The sequence below is a fragment of the Macaca thibetana genome, chromosome 8 (genome assembly GCF_024542745.1).
Source record: "Macaca thibetana thibetana isolate TM-01 chromosome 8, ASM2454274v1, whole genome shotgun sequence".
Classification (NCBI taxonomy): Eukaryota; Metazoa; Chordata; class Mammalia; order Primates; family Cercopithecidae; genus Macaca; species Macaca thibetana.
In genome coordinates, this window is record NC_065585.1 from 112,932,542 (window position 1) to 112,952,982 (window position 20,441).

Genomic DNA, 20,441 nt, shown 5'->3' on the forward strand with positions numbered 1-20,441 from the left:
TACCAGCAAATAAAATCTGTAGTCCAAGAACAAAGCCCAGGGGGATGATTCGCCAGCACCCTTGTTAGCAGCGCTGTGCCCCTCCCCGCTTTCCTTGTCCACTGTCATGCTTTGTAGCTTGTCACCTGTGTCTTTCTGGGGTGTGGGGTGGGGATGTGTGTTCGGTGAATTTTTAGGACTCACCAAAAGGGAAGCTTTACTGTCAATCTCTTTCCACAAATGAGTGTAATTGTAGCCCTTCATGATTTCCTATTATTGTCTCATTTGTTGATTTTTTTCATCATGTGATGCTAATATTTGAAATATATAGAAAAGAATAAGAGAATATTACAAACCTTCATGTGCCCCTCCTTTCTCAGGATTTTGCCATGTTTTCTTCATATTTTTTTTTTTTTTTTTTTTTTTTTTGAGACGGAGTCTCGCTGTGTCTCCCAGGCTGGAGTGCAGTGGCGTGATCTCGGCTCACTGCAAGCTCCGCCTCCCGGGTTCACGCCATTCTCCCGCCTCAGCCTCCCAAGTAGCTGAGACTACAGGCGCCTGCCACCACGCCCGGCTAGTTTTTTTTTTTTTTGTATTTTTAGTAGAGACGGGGTTTCACCATGTTAGCCAGGATAGTCTCGATCTCCTGACCTCGTGATCCACCCGCCTCGGCCTCCCAAAGTGCTGGGATTACAGGCTTGAGCCACCGCGCCCGGCCTCTTCAGATCTTTTTAAAATCGGTAATGGTGGATACGTTTTTAAACCTGATGACAGAGACAGCTGAAGGGCTTCACCGCCCCTTTTGTTTGACTTAGTGCCTAGAATCGTTTTGATAGGTTTTTGTGCCTGCTCCTTCATTTCCGATGGCGTCTGCATCTCAGGGGAACAGAGGCCCGGGGTCTGGTCAGGGCGTGTGCTGTGCCCTGTGTGTGCTGCTGGGCGGCAGAGCAGGAGCAGGGTCCAGACCCGGCATCCTCAGCCGCTGGCATCTGGTCATGCTCAGAATATCCTGACCACACCACCCCTCGGAGCAGCTGTGGTTTCTAACTGTTTTTACCTTTTCCTTTAGGCCCCTATTCAGAGAAGGAAAAAGCCTGCTTCACAGAAAAAGCGACGCTTTAAGACTCATAACGAACACTTGGCTGGAGTGCTGAAGGATTACTCTGACATTACTTCCGGCAAATAGGGAACAGCTTTGCCCTGGAACAGAGTCACAGATACACAATCAAGAGCGTTCCTGCTGATGCTTGGGGTCTGAAGACTGTCTTCCCATCTGCTGCTTGCGGCTGCGGAGAGGAGCAGTTCAGTTTACAGACCAAGTGCAAATTACCAAACTCAAAGCTTATTTGAGTAGAATGGGCTCATGGGCAATGTGACGTTCCCTGTTAACCTGTTACTCCCTGGGAGAAAGGCGCTGTGTGTGGCATGCAGGTGTCTTTGCTGTATTTTTCTTCCCTTCTAAATGGTTCCTGGTTCCTTTCTTCCTCGTTTGTTACTTTAGAGCAAGTTTGCCCATAGTCTTGAATGCAGTATTTGTTTATTCCAAAATAACATATTTATAATAAAATCATTGTAGAAGGATTTTTAAGATGTTAGTGAATTCTGTTTCTTTTCATTCTTGGAAATGGCAGGAAGCAGCTCCGGTCTCTGATTGCCACAGGTCCCGTGCTGGGGATGTGATGAAGCCTGCAGCCTGCACTGTGTTGCTGAGTACACGGATTTCACCACTGGAACACAGGTGTGCCGCTTGTTAGCAAGCTGAGCAATAAAGAGGTGCTGGATGTCACTGTTAATGTTTTCTTTTAAAAAGAAGCATCAGTGTCAGCCGGGCAAGCTGGTTCACGCCTGTAATCCCAGCACTTTGGGAGGCTGAGGCAGGCGGATCATGAGGTTAAGAGATTGAGACCATCCTGGCCAACATGGTGAAACCCCGTCTCTACTAAAAATATAAAAATGAGCTGGGTGTGGTGGCACACGCCTGTAGTCCCAGCTACTTGGGAGGTTGAGGCAGGAGAATCCCTTGAACCCGGGAGGTGGAGGTTACAGTGAGCTGAGATGGTGCCACTGCACTCCAGCCTGGGGGACAGAACGAGACTCTGTCTCAAAAAAAAAAAAAAAAAAAAAAAAAGCATCAGTGTCCAGCTTCTTGGGTTGGTAAATTCCAGGATGGCAAGCCTGGGTAGAGTCTCCTTGCCAACCTAAACGTCAGCTATACCACGTCCCCACCCTCATGTGGCCTGACCCGAGGTTCTTCTGGTGGAGATGCCCCCTGTCACCCTGTCACTGGCCCAGCTCATGAGAGCCATTATCAAATATGTGAGCGTTCTTTAAAGGAGTGAGGGTGACTCACGGGAAATTCACGTGGTTCCTGCTTTCCACGGCGAAGTTTGCATTTTCCTCACCTGCACTCTTTATGTTCTGCTGTGGTCCTTTGCGCTGGTGGTCATGGTCCTCCTGTCACAGCATGGGACGTAGTGGATCAGGAAACGAGGTGGTGGTTCTCAGAAAAGGCATGATGGAAACCCAGAGCAGGAAGTGCTTTGTGCAGATGACAAGGAGCCTTTTTGCTTTTTCAGTTGGTTTCTCTTTTCTACTTACCTTTCATCCCTTTACAGCGTCATCTGTTTACTTTACCTCTTTCTTACCTCCAAGCTCGAAAACGTGGCAGGAGAGGATGTAACTGAGGTTCCCACGATAATTTAGAACACAGGAAATATAGCCTGTCTTGCTTTGTATCAGGTTTTTTTCTGGTAAGGAAGAGCTTTAATATCTTATGGCATGAAACTAGCTTTCCTGTGAAAAATCTAGAGTTAGCTCATCTCCAGGTAGGTACCTACTTTTGTGATCTCCACACTCCATCTCATTTTATGGGCCAGGTCTGGAAGTGCAGTTTGGACATCTCACCTGCTTTGCAGGGAGATGGGCCTCGGGGCCTCCCTCTCTGTGGTAAGGCGCTTACTCCCAGTTGTGTATTGGTTGTGACTTCTAGCAATGCCTGTGCTGAACTGTACTTCGTGGGCTGGCCTGATAATTGATGTCAGTTATTTTGTCTAAAGCTCATTTCAGAAATGAAGATCTAGCAAAATGAAGTGACTCACTGAATTGCTGTGCTCACAAAATTCCGTAGCTTTATCTCATTCACTTAGTTTCTTTTATTAAGCTTCGATCCACTTTGTCTACTAATGGAAGAGCAAATCCTCCGTGTACCCCATCTCAAGGTACTGGGGTTGCATCCTCTGGTGACGTGTTGAGGAGGATACAGTGTTTGTGGGAACACTGATGGAAGTTTAGTTGTGTTGGACGGTCATATTACAGGCACACCTCATTTTATTGTGCTTTGCTTTATATGTCTTCACGGATACTATGGAGTTTCTTTTCCAAATTGAAGGTTTGTGGGAACCCGCTTCAAGCAGATCTGTTGGTGCCGTTTTTCCAACAGCATGTGCTCACTTTGTTGGCATTTTTTTAAGCAATAATACATTTTAAAATTAAAGTATATAATTGAGTTCTTTAAGACATAATGCTATTGCTCGCTTTCTACTATCATGTAGCATAAACATTTTAATATGCACTGGGAAACCAACACATTTGTGTGACCCAGTTTCCTGTGATGTCTGCTTTATTGCGATGGCCTGGAACCAGGTCTGCAGCGTCCGAGGGATGCTGCACAGAGAGAGCTGTCTCTTCGCAGTTCTTCTGGGTGTCTGAAAACATATCCGCCAGAAACACCAAGTTGAAGTCGTGTTCTCCCCTCTGCCCGTTTCTGCTGGCTCTGCTGTCCATTTAGAAGCACGTGGGAACGGCACGGCTGGGTGAGTTAAGAGGGTGTGACAGTCGGGAGTGCATTTGATCTATAATTCATCGCCATGATGTGAGGCTTTTAGGAGATAGCTAAGAGAAATGTAGTCAAGCCTGGACAGAGTGTAAAAAATGAACATTTGGCTGCTGCTGTCACAGCCTGTAAATGTGGCCGGATGATGGTGGGACCTGGGGGACAGAGCGGCACTTGACGCCTGTTGAGCAGAGGCTTAGTGGGAAGGCGGCGGGGGGCATCCCATCCTCCCAGCCCCAGCGTTCAAGGGACTGCGAGTGGACAGCCCCAGCTTCATCTGTGAGCTGTTGGAAATCTCTAGCAGCAGAATGGGATTCTGAGTGGGGACGGTTTTGTGGGACGAGGGTATTTGGTTTATCAGTTTCCGGATTCTTAGTTAATAGTGATTTTCTGAGGCATAGAAGATGAGACTGATTTAGGCAGGACCAGCTCTAGAAGCGCCGAGAGCAGGTTTGTCTCCCGGGTGGTGACTGTGAGGTTTTGAAGTGCCTGCCAAGCCCCCATGCCAAGGCCTGTGTTCTGGTTTTAAGAAAAAAGCACTCTTTGGCCAGGTAAATCTTTTATTTACAAACTCGTGCATCATTTCTCATTGCATTTAGGCCCTCCTTTTTGCTCAGAAGTTTGGGTTGACTTTAAGCATTTGGCCCGAGTTCCTAACTTGGAATTAACGACCATGGGCAGAGTTCCACAAGAATTTCTCAGCTGGACAAGTGGAACACAAGGACCCGAATTTTCTCTTCCCCTCAGATCGTCCATAGGTGAGATATATGTGAACAGTGGAGAATGGAAGGCCTCACTGTTTTGTTTATATTTACCAGCAAATTATTACGGTTTGTAGGAAGAGCTGCCTCCTCCCCCACCCCCCAAGTAGGAGTGAATGTGGTTTGAACTGAGGGTCAGGAAGAGGAAAGTGTCAGGTTCGCTGGAGAGCTGCAGGGGGACCTAGTTCTCACAGCGCACTGGCACCTCTCAGGACTGGGTAGCTACAGAACCAGGCCAGTTCACACAAGAGTTAATATTAGTTCCATCTGGGATGTTCTGCAGCAGGGACACACAGCTTTACAGTGGCAGCTACTGAAATTTCCTAGTTTAGGGCTCTTGATCAAATTGCTGACAACATAGTTTTTCAGTATCATAGTTAGTTTTAGGAGAGGCAGTTTTTGAGGATGAGTGTTTTAGATAACACCTCACTGGTAATGAATATTCTTTGGTTTTCTATGCAGGCTGTAAAGTTGTTTTATGCCATGAGGGTGTGGAGAGAATGGTTTAAGAATTGGAGAGGAGAGCAACTGTGTGCCAGAACCTTCCAACTGGGTGGGTGGGAGTGCTCTTGGGAACCTGTCCATATTCTTAGCACACATCGTGTCTTGCCCAAAGTGCTCAGAAACAACTAGTTGAAGTTGGGCACGGTGGCACGTGCCTATAGTCCCAGCTACTCAGGAGGCTGCGGCGGGAGGATGGCTTGAGTCCAGAAGTTTGAGGCTGCAAGTGAGCTATGAATCTGCCACTGCACTCCAGTCTGGGCAACATAGTGAGACCCTGTCGCTTAAAAAAAAATTCTTTATGTCACCTTGACAGACACCAAGGATTATTGTCTATTGGAACACAGAATTCAGGGGAGGGATGGGCCAGTAACAATTGCAAGCTAGTCCATGAAAGTAGGGCGGACACACACACACGCCCTGGGTCCAGGTGAGTCTGAAGCCCAGGTGTGATTAATTGGCAATATAATGTTCATTTTGTGAACTGTTAAGATTCTTTTCAAATTCCTTTGTCATTTTGTTATAGACATGGAAAGCATGGTATTTAATTTCAGATGCCACTTTTATAGTTATATCAGTTCGACATTAACAAGGAAGGGTTCATTTGGTAATCACACAAAAAGATGGGCTTAGTTACCATCTTTCTGGAGCCAACAAATTGGGACATTTTGCATGGGAGCAAGAGGCAACAGCGTGCCTTTTTCTTATTCCAAGTTCTTGATTCCAAAAGACATACTGCATTCATTCCTGTTCAGTAGTGACAAAAAGGATAACTTTGCACAGACCCTAATGAAGCTGGTATTTGACTGGTGAGTGGAAATGTATTTGGAGGTCACACTAGGTTAGTAAATGCCATCCAGGCTTGTCACTTGCACATCACGAAATGACTATCATCAGCATGGGGAAGATCGGAGCGCTCGTCCATCCCAAGGCCTCCTGTAAAAAATCATAGGTGACTGTGTTCAGCCAGTGACTGGCTGGGATGGAGTCCGGGCAGTCCTGAGGCAGCAGAGCCCCTTAAGAGCTCACTAGCCTCTATTCCTTAGCTGTTTGGCCAATCTCTGGCGCCTGAGTTGGAGCTCACAGGTGGACCAAAGGCAGATCAAGCCGGCCTGAGAGCCATGCTGGCGTGGCCTTCTAAGCCTGGGCCCAGGAAAGCTTTTGACCTTCTAGTTACTTGAGTTGGAAGGCAGTGGACACAGCCTGCATGTGGTGGCTAGGCCCCTCTGCAGGCAGGCTGTGAGAGCCTAACTGCGAGTCATCTCAGTGCCCAGCAAGACGCAGTAATGGTTGTTGCCACTGCTTGGATGTAAGCACTATTTTTTTGCTTTCTCCTTTTGAGGGAAAAAGAGTAGGTGAGAGTGTATATAAAACACAATTGTCTTGGCAATTGGTGCCTGGTTTTCCACTTTCTTTTTTTTTTTTCTTAAATATGGTTTTAGAGACAGGGTCTTGTCCTGCTGCCAAGGCTTGAGTGAGTCATGGCTCACTGCAGCCTCGACCTCTTGGGCTCAAGCTGTCCTTCCTTCTCGGTCTCCTGAGTAGCTAGGACCACAGGTCCTAGTGCACCTGGCTAATGTTAAAATTGTAGAAACAGGGTCTTGCTACATTGTCCAGGCTGGTCTCAAAACTCCTGGGATCAAGCAAGCCTCCTGCCTCAGCTTCCCAGTGTTGGCATTACAGGTGTGAGCCACCATGCCTGGCGTAAGATATATTTAAGTCAGCAGAATGCCTAAGTGACATTTTAATATAACTCAGAAAATCCTGAGTCAAGCTTTGTAGGCTGAGGTAGATGAGGGACCTCCCTTGAGGTCCCTCTGCCTCTGGTGTCCTTTTAGCTCACCAGCCGCTGTGGTCGTGCCTTTGCAGGCTTATTCTCTGGCTCTCCCTGGTGTCTGCTTCCTCCTTTAATCTCTTTGTGCCTAAGCTCAATGGCCAATGCTTAGCTCTGCCGAAGCCTGAAAATGGGAAGGAAATCTGCTGGCCTCTTGTCTGCAGTGTGGGATACATGTAGTTGGTCTTGCTAAAAAAGAATTTGTCAAGCAATGGTGTGAGAGCTGGAATAAACACTTTATTTTTTAAAAATGACAATAGAAAAGTACCTTTAAACAGTTATGGAAGCAGAAGAGACTGTGCAGAAGCAGCTGTGTGCCGTAGAGGAGCACAGGCATCTCACCAAGACCGAGTGGCACTGAGGGCATAAGCAGGTCCTTGAACACCAAAGTGGATCCGTCACAAGTCCCCGAGCTAACTGCCCTTTCCCCTTATTTACGCTAAGAAAGAGCCCTTCACTCCTGGCCTTGGTTTTTTTGTGGTGACCTTTAAAAGCTTCTTGACATCTTTATTTCCAATGGAAAATAACAAAACAAAAACCCAAACCAACCAGGTAATCATGACATTGAAATTTTCAACGTAAGCCGAGCAGATCAATAGGAAAAGACTGATTGTGTTTGGCAGCTGAATTTAGGTCAACGTGATTTTACAAATGGCTTCTGTACAAGGGGAGAGGTTGAGCTGTCATGAACTCTGGAGATGTCAACTGACACCACCAGACTGACTTTGGCTTTGACGAAGTCTGAACAGAACTGGTTCCAAATGCCCACTGCCTCCGTCTCCTGTGCGGTGTGGCATCTTGTCTCACAGTGAGCAGACGCCATTTGGGAGCTCATGGGATTTGGTCGGTTTGGCCTAGTGCCGCAAGAGTTGGGAATACCAGCTCAATTCAGCCAATGTTTTCCAAACATCACTTTGGAGATAGAGACATGAGCTGCCCACTGCACCCAAGCGGGTTGGGCATAGCCAGCCCCTTTATGGGCCAGGGCTGGCCTCCCAAGCCAAGGTTTTCCGTTACCAGTGAGGCAGGCTCTGCGCTTCCACTGGGGGAGAGGGATGCGGGGCTGGCTTGTGGAAGGTGGGTTAGGCATCAAGTGGCTTACACGTACAGGAGAGTGGAAACATAAAACTGTACAAACTCACACTTGGCACACAGTTGATACAGTCACAGCCGGAGCTGCCAGGGCTTTCTAAGGGCACACTCCGCAGTTCTTACCAACGATGTTTTCTTGCCCAGTTGTGAATAAGCCATAGGTAGAAGCTCCTGGAGGCTTCTGGTTGATTGTCTTGCAGGGCTGTCCTACTAGAACTGGGATCCTAGACCTAACACTGCAGATAACAGTTCTGTTTCTAACACCTACCACCTACTAATTTACCCTGGACTTCGGCCAGGCACAGATTTCTATATATTCACAATACAATTCAGGAAATTTTGATATCTGGAAACATGCCTCAAACATGCAACTTACTTCAGAGGAAAAAAATAGATATTTTTAATTACAAGCATTCAAAAGTCAAGCACAAAAACTGTGATCCAACCCAGTGTAAGATTGTCCATCCCAGCATACTTAAAATGTTTGGTATAAAAATACTCACTTTTCTTGGTTTTATTGTTGACTTCTCTTACGTTTCGTTTGAAAATATCTCCAAACTGTACAGAAATTTCAGACCATGCATTCACAAATAACACGCTATTTCTTATAATTATACAGTGTAAAAGAGTAAAACATTTTTATTATATTTTTTCTTCGAGAAAAACAGATGTGTGATAGAGGCTGTGGCAGAGTCTTGAAGGGATCAAAACTGGGCAAGGTTTTTTCAAGCCTGAAACAGAAAGAAAACATGTTAGGAGAGCAGGTGTCAACCGCTCCCTGGTTGTGATGGCTTTGTCCTGGAGAGGCTGTGGATGGGAGAACGATGGCTTAGATGACAGTGTGCAGACGTATGTATACAACACATTTACTGACCACACACACACGTGTCAGTGGTCTCACCTTGATGAGATATATGGGGCAAGTCCTTGACTCCCACTCACAGAGCCCGACCCTGGCCCAGAGGTTTTCTTGAAACACATCTCAGCTATATTGTATTATTCGGTCACTCCTTTTCCTGCCATCTTACCAGCATGTCTCACACGTTTGAGAAGTTGTAGAAAAGGTGTATGCAGAAGGCAATCAGCTCAGCATATGCTAGAATTTTGTACAGGGAGATGCTTATTTGTGTGCAGAAAGAGGCTATAAAGAAAACAGATAATTACTGATAACCTATCTAAGTGTCCCAAGTTAGATTTTGTCCCAAGTTAGATTTGGGAAAATGTGTTTAAAGTCCTGAAATAAGAATATTTAGGTGACCACTGAAACATAGTGTACGGGATGAGCTTGTAAATGTTCCTTTCTATACAAACCAAATCTGTCCAACTTGGATCTGACCTGTGACCCAATACACCTTTTTCACTTCCCAGTTTTTGGACGACAGTACGAGTGGATAGCGGTAGTAACGGCCAGCGGAGCATGGGCAGGCCAGGCAGAGCTTGCCACAGCGGGCCATGGATACTCCATATCTCTGTGACGGGAAGCTAATACTTGCCTGTCTCTCTTCAGGTTGTGGCAAATAATACAGTTCTAGCACATCCGCTTAAGTATGCTTCCTGTAGACAGCCCTCAAGGCAGCCCAATCCAGACTCATCCCTGTGCACCCCTGCCCTGTCTCTGCCCTTTTACACCAACCTCCTCTCCTGTCCTCTCGGCTCATCTGCTCCTTCCACTCCACCATCTTAGGGCCGCCGGTGCGGATGTGTGCTCCTACCTTCAATCTTCATCCACTTTGCTTCAGGCAGCAAGACAACATTCCTAAATCACTCTCCACCTCTGCTTATCTTTCCAATGGCTTCCAAATCCCTAACACATCCTTCAAGGCCTTCAAAAGCCTGGCCGCAGGCTACTTTCAGCAAAAGCGTGCTGTGCCTCTTCTTACTTCCTCTCTTCTGTTCTAGTCCCCTCAGCACATACAGGCCCCACTGTCTTTCAGAACTCACGCCTCCAATCTCTCTGGCCTAAGGGCTTCCTCCTCTAAGCTCCTCGCAGGGGTTCTCACTGACCAGGGCACTTTGGCTTCCACAGGGATGATCTTGCATTATTTTCCTGACACCCTCTCCTCCTCCTGAAATTCCAGACACAGTCACTTGCAGGTGGCCCAAATGCAAACCCTCCAAACACTTAGACTGTAGGACACACAAAACAGGAGTGATGGGTCATTTATGGCATGTGGCACCGAGACACGGGCCCCTGGGGTTGATGACATCTGGCCTGGGAGCAGGACACTAAGGGTGAGGACCCACTTTGGGTTCTGCACACCAGCCCAGAGGCACCCTGAGCCCTCCCTGGGTAGGCATGGCCCTGATGAGGGGGATGTGGCGCCTCCAGCTTTCCTGGGTAATGACCCAGGCGGCTGCGGAATGGCTGCCTAGGAGGGCTAATCTGAAGGGAAAAGGAACATGGGCAGGAGGAGGGCGGGAGCAAGTCTAGTTTTCTGGCCCTTCCATAACTGCTGTGTAAATGAGATCCTCGTATGGGAAAGGAATGTAGTCACACTACCACAGATGATCCCAGACTGAACAGAAGGTCAGAATGTGGCTATTTCAGTCCCTGTAAACAAGGAAGAGGTTTAGCTAGGAGCGGAGTTCAAACCTTGGAATGTCTTAACAAGGACATTTTAAACAGAATCCAAAGACATCCCGGAACACAGCCCCGCGGAGGGATGCGGGCTCAGGGTGGGGAACACATAAGGCTCTGATGAGGAGCAGGTTCTTCTTGCGGGGTCTTCCTGGAAGGGGCCGACTATGACACACAGGTGATGGGATGTCAAGACAGGAAGCAAATCTCCTTATCTCAGGTAAGTGGGAACAGTCCCAGTTTGAAGACACTGAAGAATGTCTCCTGGTCTCTTAAAGAATATTACACAATTCTAAAACACTGCATTTCGGGTCTCTGGTGGAACTCAGAACGCAAGGGCAGATGGGCCTGGGGTCAGGATGCTCGCTACCTGCCCCTCACTCTGCGGTCTCTTCGCACCCAGTCAGGGTCTCGGTCCAGTGCCTTAGGAGATTGTTCTCCCAGAGGAAAGACTCCCTTGATCCATCTGTGGCTCCTTGACCTAATTCCTGAGGATTCCTTCCCCAAGAGTTTCCCATGATTCCTCATTACCAAGTCAGATAAGGAATATTCTCCCCCAACTCCAAAGAAACGTGGACTATCATGTGGCAAAGGTTCCTAGTTAACAGCTTCAGTTTTCATTTAATACCTGTCAGCTTCATCTTCAAAAACATCAGGCACTGATAAAATTTGTAATAGAGATTTTCAAACATGTCACTGAAAAAGTTCACGCTCTCTGAAGCCTCTAAGGGCCCGTGTGCAGTTTGGAGCTCCACTCCAGCCCTGGGGGCCCATGGAGAGTGGCCCATCTCTGCTCTACAAGGGTAGGTCACATAAGCAGTGTCGTCTGACCTCCGATTTGGGAAGAGAAAAGCCCCCTCCAAACTTGCCCCTGTATCCCAGGCAAGGCCCCAAGAAATGGTGAGCCCCACCTTAACACACGGTGCTGAGAAGGCCACGGCGCCCCTCCGTGCTGGCTGTCGCCACGCTCTCGGGCACATCCGGGGCATCTGCAACCTGACCCTCAGCTGCCCCAGGACTGTGACCCAGACCTGCCCTCCGTCACTAGACCCTTCCATGGCCTGCCAGGAAAGCTCCCCTGCTCCTTGCATTGTTGATACTTTGGTTGACTTGCTGCATTTAAAAATCATGACGTCGGCCGGGCGCGGTGGCTCACGCCTGTAATGCCAGCACTTTGGGAGGCCGAGATGGGCGGATCATGAGGTCAGGAGATCGAGAGCATCCTGGCTAACACGGTAAAACCCTGTCTCTACTAAAAATACAAAAAATTAGCCGGGTGCGGTGGCGGGCGCCTGTAGTCCCAGCTACACGGGAAGCTGAGGCAGGAGAATGGCGTGAACCCAGGAGGCGGAGCTTGCAGTGAGCCAACATAGCGCCACTGCACTCCAGCCTGGATGACAGAGCGAGACTCCGTCTCAAAAAAAAAAAAATCGTGACGTCTAACCAGCATTCAAAACTTAGTGTAAGTGGAAAAAAATGTGTAAGTGGCTTAAATGACTTTTAAATATCCCCAGGAGGAAGAACAAAATCATGTCTTTTAAAAACGTTTGCGTGAGTGATGACTGTTAAGAGCCATGACAAAAGGAACAGCTAACACGCTAGAAGGCCGTGGGCCTAGTGGGATAGACCCAGCTGCCGTATGTGATGTGAAAAAAGCTTGGGTTAGTGCAAGAAACAGGCGCCCTGGGAAAAATGCCCCAAGTGCAGGGTCCAGCTCCCTGTCGGAAAGCTGCCTGGGGTGGTGGGAGGCAGGCTCCCTAGCGGAGCACACACCTAATGCCTGCTCCTGGGTGGGCACTGAGAGGTACTGTCAGAGTATGAAGTGACTTAAGCCCCTCAAATGCGGTCCCACCTCCTTGGCCAGAACTGCTTGGTTCTCTGTCCGTAGCAGGAATCTTGTTCCTTTCGGATCCATCTTTTTTTACAGGCCCCTCAGAGGGATGCTGCCTGCCGCTTTATTTAGGCTGAGACATAAACCGCCACAGACTTGCCCCTGGCGTTCCTGCCGCTCTAAGCCAGGCTTTCCAGAGACCCAGCAGCAAGGTCACCTCTGGGGATGCTACATGAGGATTTTTTTTAGACTACATTTCTGCTAGTAGCTAACGAACTGAGGAGTGACAGGTGATACCGACTGAAAAGACAGATCACCAAAAAATCATGACCTACTAAAAGGCCCACAGTCTGGAGAAATTCACTGAGAATTCTATGATTCAGTCATGCCCAAGGGTAATTATCCTGTGTCTCCAAGTCATCAAGAAATGGCTGATCATACTCAGTATAACTGGATTAATAAGATGGGGGGATATACACATTACATCTGAAACAATTTCCAACAAAATGATTAATTTCCCCCAAAAAAGGTGACACTTAAAGGGAAAAGCTTCATTTCAGTAACATTTCCTTAGGTGGAATCCCCTCACTCCAGGTGCTGCCGGATAGCCACATGTTCATGGTACCCAAATACTGGGGTGAGGCACTTTAAAAACGTTTTAGTTGCTGTCCTGGGATGACCTTCCCTCGGCAGGCCGTGTTGGAGCAGATGTTAAAGAGCTCCGGGCAGAATCACCCGGGGTGGAGGGGCACGAACACCTGGAATGCCAGACCCCACCCCCAGAGGCCCACAGTTCCCATGTGTTCACACTGGCCAACACCGCCGTGCCCCACCCAGGTCATGCCGCCCCTCTGAGGGCTGGTTTAGCCCTGACTCTGTTACTCACCAGCATGCTCCAGTTTTGTAGAACAGCTAGAGAACAGTAGCCACCACTGAAGATTGCATTAATACCCACAAGACAGATTGCAGCCGCCATCACACAACTGGGACCTGGGATGGAGAAAGATCACCTGTTAACGGTGCACAGTCAAATCCACTTGGGGCTGCCTTGGTCTTGAACACCGGCCTGTTCTGAGGGCAGAGAGCCGAGAGGCAACGACAAAAGAGATCAAAGGCCTCTGCTGCTGAGCTGAGGATGAGAGGCTGTTGCAGGATGGCCTTGGATATGCGACATGAAAAGCTCTCAGCCAGGAAAACACACTGAGGAGTTGGTGGAGCAAGTGAGAGGAGACTCCTGGGGGCCAGCAAGGAAGGATATTCCAAGAAAAGCATGTGAACTCTTCACTGAGGGTGCACTAGGAGGCTGCGGGCCCAGCAAGCAGGACTCTGCACCCACATCTCTGTGGTTGCATCCCAAGGGCTGTGGCCTAGACCCCGAGGACCGTCCAAAAGCCCTGCAGGGGAAAGGCATGGGACCTGAGGCCTCCAACAGCAAGATCCACAAACAACTGCCTCCAGGAGGCTTCGAAACACAGCAGCTTTGGTCAGCCCAAGGCCATAAGAAATCCCTGTCTGTCACAGGCACCAAGGACTAAACTTTGCTCCAAGCACCTCCTGGAAAACAAAAACTAAAAGGATGCACATTTGTGAACCCATCTGGCTACTCCCTAGGGTCTAAGAATTTTGAAATACGAAGGTGCAAAGACCCAGCGAAGAATCGGTTTCTAATATTCCCCCTGCAAGCACAGCTGTCCCCGAGCCGGCTGGTTAGAGCAAGGATTCCACCAGGGAAGGAAGCCCAATTCCCTGCATGTGGACAGCAGCGGTCTATTTCCCACTAGCGCTTCTCAGATCTCCCTTACTGCAGACCGACCGTGTCCAGTACGCGAGGCTTTGAGAACTGGAGCGCATAATGCACTGCTGCGCACTGTCCGGGTTCCCCAGAAAGGTGGCACTGGCTCTCCTGGCACCTCCGAGTGGCCCCACCGGGACTCTTCAGGGGGAGGGGACTGCCTGTGCTGAAACCCAGCTCTGGAATCAAGGGTGAGCCTGAAGACTGCCTCCCTAGGACATCTCTCTCCTCAGATTTAAGGAAGAAAATATTTTCCCCAGAGCTTCACTATACAACATGAGATGTGATTCTAGTTTCCTAGTAAAAGTTGGGTTATGAGAACAGGAAAATAATTATCTTTGCACATGAAACCTATCAGCTCACCCAACCTCTCCAGCCCCTCCACACGGGAGGGAGAGCACGAGTCACCCAGAGCTGCAGAGCCAGGCCCCGCCTCCCGGGAGGCTGCATTTTTAGGATTAAGAAGTCTCTGGGCTTCAGCTAATCAGTGCGACTCATACAAGTACTGGGATCTTGGGACCCTCCCTCTCCTCCATGTCCCCAGGAGCATAGGGGACAACCTGCTCGTGGGACCTCAACAACAGCTGTCTGCACCCCCGGGGTTCCCTGGGGTGGGGCAGTGACATGAGCCAGAGTCCGGCCAGGAACTGCTCTCAGGAGTCGTGCAGCCCCCGGCCCCATGGCCCGGTCTGAACTTGTGGCTGCCCTCTGTGAACTTCCTCCAGGGAAGTCAGGCAGCGCTGCTGGTGCACATGCTCAGGAGGCTCCAAGGACTCCAGACAGAGCCACAGAAAACAGACAACGGGCAGGAGCAGGTTGGGGGCTGCAACTTTCGCTGCATTTGGTTGTCACGTGGTTTGCAGAGGAGCTTGGTAAGTGCTTGTGATGTGGCACAGTCCAGAGGACAGTGGTGGCTGGAGGGGCACCCACCACATCCACAGGACTGGCAGCAAGGGGGGTCTTCAGGCCCACCCCAACTTTAGAACTCAGATGGGAACTGTAACAGACCCCAGAGCTGGAAGGAATCGCAGAACCAGGCTTGCGTCTCCTCACTGGGGAAGTGGAGAAAGGTCTCTGAGGGCCCTGCGCGCTCTCCCAGTGATTCCTTAGTGCCGCACAGGAGCCACGCCTGCTGTACTTCCAGTCCATTTACTTTAAGATTACAGGAGTTAAATGTTTTCCACACCTCACTAAAGGAGTGTGTTCTGACAAAGAAACCCCGCATAAAGCTGGCGAAGTTCTAGGTCTTTGCTGAGATGTCACCTTCTCAGGCGGACCCTGACTGCTCTGCTACCTCGAAGCAGAAGGCACAGAAGTGCCGGCCCCACCACACAGCACTAAGCTGCTTACTGGCCTTACTGTTTATTCCCTGAATACCATCACCACCCAAACTATTATGTCTATTTGACTACCTGTTACCCATCTCCTCCCTGAGACGCTGCAGCTGCTCACTGTATCAGCCTTAGGTGTGACGGACACTTACGGCGTTAGTAGCCTTAGGTGTGATGTGCAGACCTCACAGCCTCATACTGGTTGCTGGGTGCACCGCAGTGTGACAGCGTGACATGGACACGAGGCTTTCTTCTAAGGGGAGGCCAGGGTGACAGCAGGAGCCACCGCAGCTGTCTGGGCCTCTGGAGCCCCAGTGCCTTTCCTCCTTGTTAAGCTCTAAGCTCCACCTGGGCACCAGCACCTGGGGCTCCACTGAGGATGACTCCAAGCTCACGGCCAAAGACAGGCAAGGCCGTTCCACCCAAAACAGAAGAGAAGGTTAAAACAGCTCCAAATTCCGCTGTGTTCTCTGTTCTCTCTTGCCATTTCCTTCTCCAATTTGGGGAGGCTGTAACTACATGTGCTTATAATTTCTGGGCTCTGGTCCCAGTCCATGGCCAGGAAAATTTCAAGAGTCCTGAAAGAAGACCTCCCCCTGCATCCCATTTGGCTCCCAAACGCTGGTTCTTCCCTTTCATGAACAGTTCAATTCTATTTGAATATCCTTCAAGGAAAGTTGCCTCACTCTCACTGCACATAAGGAGTGACGACAACATTGCTCATGCTCTCCTGTTCTCACTCTATCTGGAAACTGACTATTTTCAATGGTGATTCTGTATTCTGGGCTCTCTGGCACATGGCTGGACCATCAGCAAAACTCCAGTGATGCAGACAGAGCCTGTGGCCAGACTCAACACCATCCGTCAGCAAGAGGCGGAGCAAATGAAAACACCGGTAACATCCTGTCCCCCTCTGACCACCCCTCTCCTGATGGCCTTGCTTATGCCACTGCGACAGCATGCACATGGCCTGTACCTGCTCTCAGCTTGGCTGTCCTCACAGCAGGCTGGTCTTGCAGGATCGTGTGCAGTAACTCCCTCTCTTGTCCATGTGTCCACAGTTCTCTGCATTAGAACTTAGCCTCCTGAGGGGCACAGGCCTGTTTTTTCATTTTCCTATCTTGCACACAGCAGACACAACACGTTTGTCTAGAGAACAAAGTGCGTATTTACATTTCTAATCTAGTCACTGATTTCTCTTTAGCACTAGGAAGTCCAAGTAGATAAATGAAAAATCCTTGAAGGGCCTCTGGGAGTGCAGGCCTGGCCTTTGAGGATTTGGAAGGACGGCATCACTCCTGCTCGTCTTCTGTTCTTTCCATGCTTGGAAAACGAGCTGGGGAAGAAAGCCCTGTCCGCCGAATGGAGACAGCCACATGAGCCTCTGCCAGTGAATGGTATGTGCCTTTCATCTGGCCTTTTTGACAGACTTGTTCTAGTTTAAAAATGTTTATATTAGCTCATCAGCACCACTGTTTCCAACTCTAATTTACTTTTGCCTAAGATTACACAGCTTGGATTACAGGGCATCTTGGAAAGGACTTGATTCAAGAGGCTAGAAGGAGCTGAAATAGTAGATCTGCACTGAGCTGGTCTAACTTTAGATGGGCTGGGAGACTGGACTCTCCCGCGGGCAGGAATAATGGGCGCCATTATCCATACTCCTTCCTCACCTGCTCCCCACAGGCTCCGAGGAAGGAGTCTGGCCCATGGCCCAAGCTTAGCTCAGAACAAATGATTCATCCACGGGAGACATTACATACTCTTTTTTTTTTTTTTTTTTGGAGACAGTCTTGCTCTGTTGCCCAGGCCAGAGTGCAGTGGCATGATCTTGGCTCACTGCAACCTCCACTTCCCAGGTTCAAGTGCCTCAGCCTCCCTAGTAGCTGAGATTACAGGCGCCCACCACCATGCCTGGCTAATTTTTGTATTTTTAGTAGAGACGGGGTTTCACCTTGTTGGCTGGGCTGGTCTCAAACTTCTGGCATCAAGTGATCCACCTGCCTCAGCTTCCCAAAGTGCTGGGATGACAGGCGTGAAGCACTGCGCCTGGCCCATTACATATTCTTATTCGGATCTTACAGGGCTTTTATAAGCCGTACTTCCAAAGGAGGGCAATTGTTCATCCTTCTAGTAGCCATTGCTGAAGGGTCTGTGAGAAATGATTTGGAAAAAAATTAGGTGAGCAGATACAAATGAAACCCAGGATCTCTGTCACTGGAACCCACGCAACTGCTTCACAATGGATGTCTTCTCTGTGGCCTACATAAATTCTTAAGGGGAAAAAAGCCGTTCCTTAGGTCCCAGGCCAGCATCCTTTGCCAACTTCTCTACCAACTGAAATCGCCAAGTCGAAGGTCTTCTCTCACCACGCTTGATTTTCCTAGAGCATCTGACAGAAGTGGCTGGCGCCCCTTGCTCCTCCAGCTCCCGCTCCACTCTCTGGGGGCTGCTCTTTCTCTGTTGACTCTTGGCTCTCAGATGTGCTCGGCAAGTGGCCTCTCTCCCAGTTTCATGAACTTCCTCAACGGTCAGTTTATGCCGAGGGCCAGGTCCATGTTTCAAGCCATGCCCTCTCTTGTGTGCTTCAGAATTTCCAGTTACCTCATCCTAGACACCTCCAGTTGAACACCCTACCAGCCTGACAATGGAGAGCTCCACACACTGTTATGGAAGAGGGAGGTGCTCTCAGCAGGGTCCGTGTGAACAGTGCCCTCTGGAGTTGTAAGGCAGTGCTGGGCACCATGGTAACGGAGAGGTTCCTATGCAACCAAATAAGTAAGGCTTTGGGATCTGTACTTAAAAGTTAATTATGGGTACACAAAGACGAAACAAGGACTTACGAAATTCTGGACTTCATAGACCCTAGACTAGATCTAAAATATAGTCTTATAGCTTAAAAATGGTATTCCCTGTAGCAAAAAAAATCTCTCTTAAAAAGCAAACTTTTAGAATTCACAAATATTTTAAAATAACATTTTATCTATCACTAAATGTTAATAAAGGCCATTTAAGAGACAATTACCATTTTCTAACACTATCATTTAAAAAGGGTACTTAAGCGCACACACACACGACATGTAATTTCAAAATAAAGGACAAACAAAGGTAGCTACAAGAAAAGCAGCTAGTACATTGTCTGGGTTTTTAAATATCATCACAGATTCATGTGCAGTATCACACACGAATACTCATCCAAGGATCTCTATATGTGGGAGCCTCTGGTTTCGTTTCTGGCTAAGAGGTTAGGATATGGTTCCCCCAAGCATGAAACATTAGTCTCCTAAGATTCCGTGAAAAAAGGATGACCTGGTTTCAAATAAGCTTGAGGAACACTGTGTACCAGAGCCCCTCCTCTTAAATATTCATGATGTTCATACGGTAATAAAGGCTCCGAGAATCTCTGGGTAAAGAAATTTGTTTCACTGACCTTGGAAGGATTTGTGTACTTCACCTGCGATCACCCCTGAGAACTATTATTATTTGGCTACACTCGAATATGAAGTATTTGGGTTAAAATATGAAATACGTTGGGTTAGAGGAAGAGTAGACACAATTTTAGCTTACTGATGCTGATGTCCTAAAGCACAGAGCGCTCTCTCTCAACTTTCCTATCTCTACCATCAGAGAAAGAGCTGTGAATGGCCTGGTGGCTGCTGGGCTATGACTGGCTGCTCTGAGAATCGTCTGTAAGCTTCTGACACTCTCATGCCCATTACTCATCTCTCTACTGTCTGCTGAGACCTCTCCTTTGCGAACACAGAAGGGGTCTTCTGACTCGGACCGGAGCTCATCCAAAAGGGCCGGCCTCCTGTGTGATGAGAACTTCAAATGAAGTCCACACCCAGCAGTTCCCCCCAGATCTTGAAGGTGACCTGACCCACCAACCGAGACTTCAGGTCAACAGGGCGACTCACCTGTATAAAATAAACCCTAGCACTTTTTACAAATCTTATTCAATGCTCTCTTTCTTCTTCACTGACAGGGCATGGACCTGCGCAAGGCCAGCTCTAGTGAGGGGTCTGAAACATTTCTCCACGTAGGTGGACTGTAAGTCGACCAGGGGCCTGTTCTTTCCACAGAACGCCTCTCCAGGAGAGTCTATCTAAATGGCTTCAAATGATCTAACAAAGGCACATGGACTCAGTATTAAGGTGGAAAAAGAAAAGGAACGCTAGTTTAGTTTGGAAGTATTTTTGTCTTTGAATAGAAGGTCTCCAAGGAAAGGCCCATGACACTATTGTAAAATCAGGTACACAGGTTTGCCATGATCTCTTCACCATTTCTAACAGGACGAGGATCAGGCCCCTCCCTCTTCTCATTTTCCTTCCTATTTTGTGAGGGAACTATGTAAACCAAGAGAAGGCTGATGGTGGAACTATAACATTGTAAAAACTCGAAGTATTAGACCCTCCCAATTCACATAGTAAATTAGAGTTTAGAAGAACAGTGCCTTGTACTTCACAGAAATTCAGAATTTCTGAATTACAGAAGGCATTTGGTATTCTGTAGAAATGGAGAAAAGGCATTTGGTAGTTCTCTGAAGCAAAGTTAGGCCTACAATGGCACAAAAATGCCCATTTAGGATACCGCTTCCTTCATGCTGAAAAGCTTAAAGGAAAGCCTGCCAGAACTGTGCACTGCACCTTTGGTAGGAAAACGAGGTCCTTCAGAACGACGAGAACTTTGGACATGAGGTAATGCAGGGAAACTCATTCTAATAAATCTCCCATAATCAGCTACTGTGTAAACGAGTGGATGACTCCTCTTGTAGATTAAGGTTTTGGTTTAATGCTGGCAGCAGGTGAACTACAATTACGTAACATAACGTTCTGACAGCTGTTCCACAGAAACTAGCACTGGCTGCTTATTTCTAAGTGGGGAGGCCAGGTACTGGTTTCGTAAGTTAG

The 20,441-nt window shown here is 48.4% G+C and overlaps 3 protein-coding genes across 5 annotated transcripts in view; 1 reads left to right on the forward strand and 2 right to left on the reverse strand.

The window, feature by feature from the left end:
* The window catches only part of GTF2E2 (general transcription factor IIE subunit 2), a 381,513-nt gene extending 379,953 nt beyond the window's left edge, over nucleotides 1-1,560 (forward strand). The window contains exon 9 of the mRNA XM_050802546.1: nucleotides 1,049-1,560. Within this exon, the coding sequence (XP_050658503.1) occupies nucleotides 1,049-1,165 (117 nt within the window). The 3' untranslated portion in view covers nucleotides 1,166-1,560. The remainder of the gene's footprint in view (nucleotides 1-1,048) is intronic.
* The window catches only part of SMIM18 (small integral membrane protein 18), a 577,762-nt gene that overhangs the window by 69,112 nt on the left and 488,209 nt on the right, over nucleotides 1-20,441 (reverse strand). The gene's annotated exons all lie outside the window — the stretch shown is intronic.
* Nucleotides 7,125-20,441, reverse strand: part of RBPMS (RNA binding protein, mRNA processing factor) — a 188,256-nt gene continuing 174,939 nt past the window's right edge. For 2 of the 3 annotated variants that reach the window (XM_050802551.1, XM_050802553.1), the window contains exons 9-10: nucleotides 13,295-13,398; nucleotides 8,614-8,730 (exon numbers count right to left, since the gene is read on the reverse strand). The gene's annotated coding sequence lies outside the window, so the exon portion shown is untranslated. Of the gene's footprint in view, nucleotides 8,731-13,294; nucleotides 13,399-20,441 lie in introns of all 3 variants that reach the window. The other variant, XM_050802552.1, reaches the window with a different exon arrangement.